At 47.0% G+C, this 2,678-nt stretch overlaps 1 protein-coding gene across 1 annotated transcript; it reads left to right on the top strand.

The window, feature by feature from the left end:
• The first annotated feature begins 544 nt into the window (after nucleotides 1-544).
• Nucleotides 545-2,056, top strand: LOC131009629 (uncharacterized). The gene is made up of 2 exons (XM_057937043.1): nucleotides 545-1,181; nucleotides 1,734-2,056. The coding sequence occupies exons 1-2, from the start codon at nucleotides 545-547 to the stop codon at nucleotides 2,054-2,056; spliced, it is 960 nt and encodes a 319-aa protein (XP_057793026.1).
• Nucleotides 2,057-2,678: the final 622 nt, after the last annotated feature.

The following is a 2,678-nucleotide window of genomic DNA, read 5'->3' as shown; positions in this document are numbered from 1 at the left end:
TTCCAAAATCAGTGAAATGAAAGAAAAGTTTATGGAATTCAGGATCGAGCAAATTGCCAGAGAGGAAAATACGAAAGCGGACTTATTGGCGCGCATGGCTAGTGCGGTGGAGCAAACTTGGAATGATGAAATTATTTTACTCTGTGATACCAGAGAGATGGAGACTTCGCAGGTTTTCTCGGTAGAGATCAGGGATGATTGGCGGGCTCCGATTATACACTTTCTGAAGACAGGGGAGCGGCTGAGCAAAGAATCCAATCAGAGGGCTCGCTATGAGAATTACTGCTTAATCAACGATCAACTCTTCAAACGATCTTTTACTCAGCCCTTACTAAAATGCTTATCTCCAGAAGAGGCTAATTTTGCTCTGACAGAAATTCATGCAGGTTGTTGTGGTGGGCATACGGGATTTCGGGATCTCGTACGAAAAATTATTCGGGCTGGGTTCTACTGGCCTCACATCAACAAGGAAGCCAGAGAGTTCGTCCGCAAGTGTGAAGCTTGCCAGAGACATGCTGGGCGAATCAATATACCAGGGGAGCCTATGGGTGTCATGTACGCGGCGTGTCCGTTCGACAAATGGGGCATTGATATAGTCGGGAAGTTACCTACAGCACCAGGAGGGAAGTGCTTTCTTATCGTGGCTGTAGATTATTTTTCAAAATGGGTTGAGGCTGAAGCTGTGGGCAAGATAGATGAAGTGACAGTGGAACGTTTCATTTGGAGGAACATCTGTTGCAGATTCGGGGTACCGAGAATCATTGTGTCTGACAATGGGACTCAGTTTACAGGGCAGAGGATAGCAGATTTTTGTGACCGAATGGACATCACCCAGCGTTTCGTCTCAGTGGCTCACCCACAAGCAAATGGCCAGGTGGAATTAGCTAACAGAACAATCTGTGAAGGGATCAAGAAGAGGCTGAACCAGAGCAGAGGGAAATGGGTGGAGGAGTTAGACACTGTTCTCTGGGCCTACCGAACTAGCCCGAAGACAGCAACGGGCGAGGCACCGTTTACGCTGGTATACGGATCCAATGCAGTAATACCAGCGGAGGCCAGACTGGAATCATACCGCATCATCACCTATGATACAGAGCATAACGCCGACCTTCGAAGAACTGAGCTCGACCTTGCGGAAGCACAGCGGGAAGAAGCGCAAATCAGAGCAGCAAAATATAAAAGTGTCATCAAAGCAGGGTACGACAAAAGGGTCAGAGCAAGAAAGCTGGTCAAGGGCGATCTAGTATTGAAAAGAGCAGACGCATTAAAGGCAGTGGGCAAGTTTGAAGCAAATTGGGAAGGACCATTTATCGTTACAGAGGTCTTGGGTGGCGGAGCGTACACATTGTCGGATTCAGACGGCAGAACTGTCCCCAGGCCATGGAATATAAACACACTCAAAAAGTTCTATGTATAACTGCTACTTAGCAGGAGTAATCACTTGTAGACCGGATACACTTTTTCCCCACAGGGGTTTTAACGAGTTCCGGGGCCATGATATCAATAAAACAGATATGTGGTTCTAGGGAATTCCCTGGTGTTGTGTTCGTTTATTTCAATTATTGCTTTCTTACATTACATATGCTATTTAACATGTTCATGCAGAGCATTGCACATGTCACCAGAGGGGGGAGTAGGGTGTATACCCGTAATCCCCAATTTTCAAATTCAAAATACAAACTGCTTCTTAGCAGGATAAGGGAGAAACAAATACAAAAACTGCTTCTTAGCAGGTCAAAGGGAAAGCAAAACATCAGGAGCTGGCGACTTCGCCCCCATGTGCCAACACTTCAAGCTTTTCTCCTCCGTTGGGAGATATTCACGCCAGATCTACCTCAGATCCACTCCGATCTACCCCACACCTGCAGAATACCAAGAAAAACAACAAGTCAAAATGCCAGAGGGAAAGAATACGGAGGAAAAGACCAATCAACGTCCAGATCTCGGGAAACCGGTAATAATGCTCTCAAATACGGGAAGTCCCCTCCTCACAATCACAAAGCTAGAAACCTACACTGGAAGCACAGAGGGAAAGGCAAAGCCTTCAAGGATATGAATGTTCTGAGGGGAACTTCCCTTACTTGAGTGCTTTACAACCAAGATGGGAAAAGATACGGGAAATGAGAGACAAGGGATGGCAGATCTAGGGTCTGAGAGGAAGTCAGAAAAGGGCAACGAGGGAGCTTCCTTTAAGAATCTTGGAGATAAAAACCCTCAGGCGGGGGGGGAGTCCTGTTTTTTCAGTCACCAACGGGCGACGGCGTCGTACTTTCGCAAAAGGACTCACTCCCCCGACTGAGGGCGTTACAACCAAGACAAGAAGGCATTTTGAGCCAAAAAGACGAGAGATCTAGGGTTTGAGAGGAGAGGAGTTTGGGGCGGCGGAAAGGAAGTAAGGGATTCTGAGCTAGGTCATGAAGGATGGAGGGGTATATATAGAGACGGTATTGGGCCTAAGAAAGGGGCCAAGGGATAATGGGCCCAAGCGAGTTTATGGGCCGGAGATGGAATAAGAAGTAATTGGGCCAACATGTTCATAACAGAGTATTGCACATGTCACCAGAGGGGGGAGTAGGGTGTATACCCGTAGGTCCTAATTTTTAAATTCTAAAAATTCTTCTCAAGGAAAGCAGAGGAATCACGCTCCAGCAGAGCAGAGGAATCATGTTCCAGCAGAG

This window comes from Salvia miltiorrhiza, chromosome 2 (genome assembly GCF_028751815.1).
Source record: "Salvia miltiorrhiza cultivar Shanhuang (shh) chromosome 2, IMPLAD_Smil_shh, whole genome shotgun sequence".
Classification (NCBI taxonomy): Eukaryota; Viridiplantae; Streptophyta; class Magnoliopsida; order Lamiales; family Lamiaceae; genus Salvia; species Salvia miltiorrhiza.
This window is presented reverse-complemented; position numbering and strand designations above follow the sequence as displayed.

Excerpts from the sequence above, each read along its gene's own strand:
- LOC131009629 (XM_057937043.1), top strand. The coding sequence starts at position 545 with ATGGGTGTCATGTACGCGGCGTGTCCGTTCGACAAATGGGGCATTGAT. Across the intron at positions 1,182-1,733 it reads CAGAGCAGCAAAATATAAAA|GTCAAAGGGAAAGCAAAACA; the intron begins GTGTCATCAAAG and ends GCTTCTTAGCAG.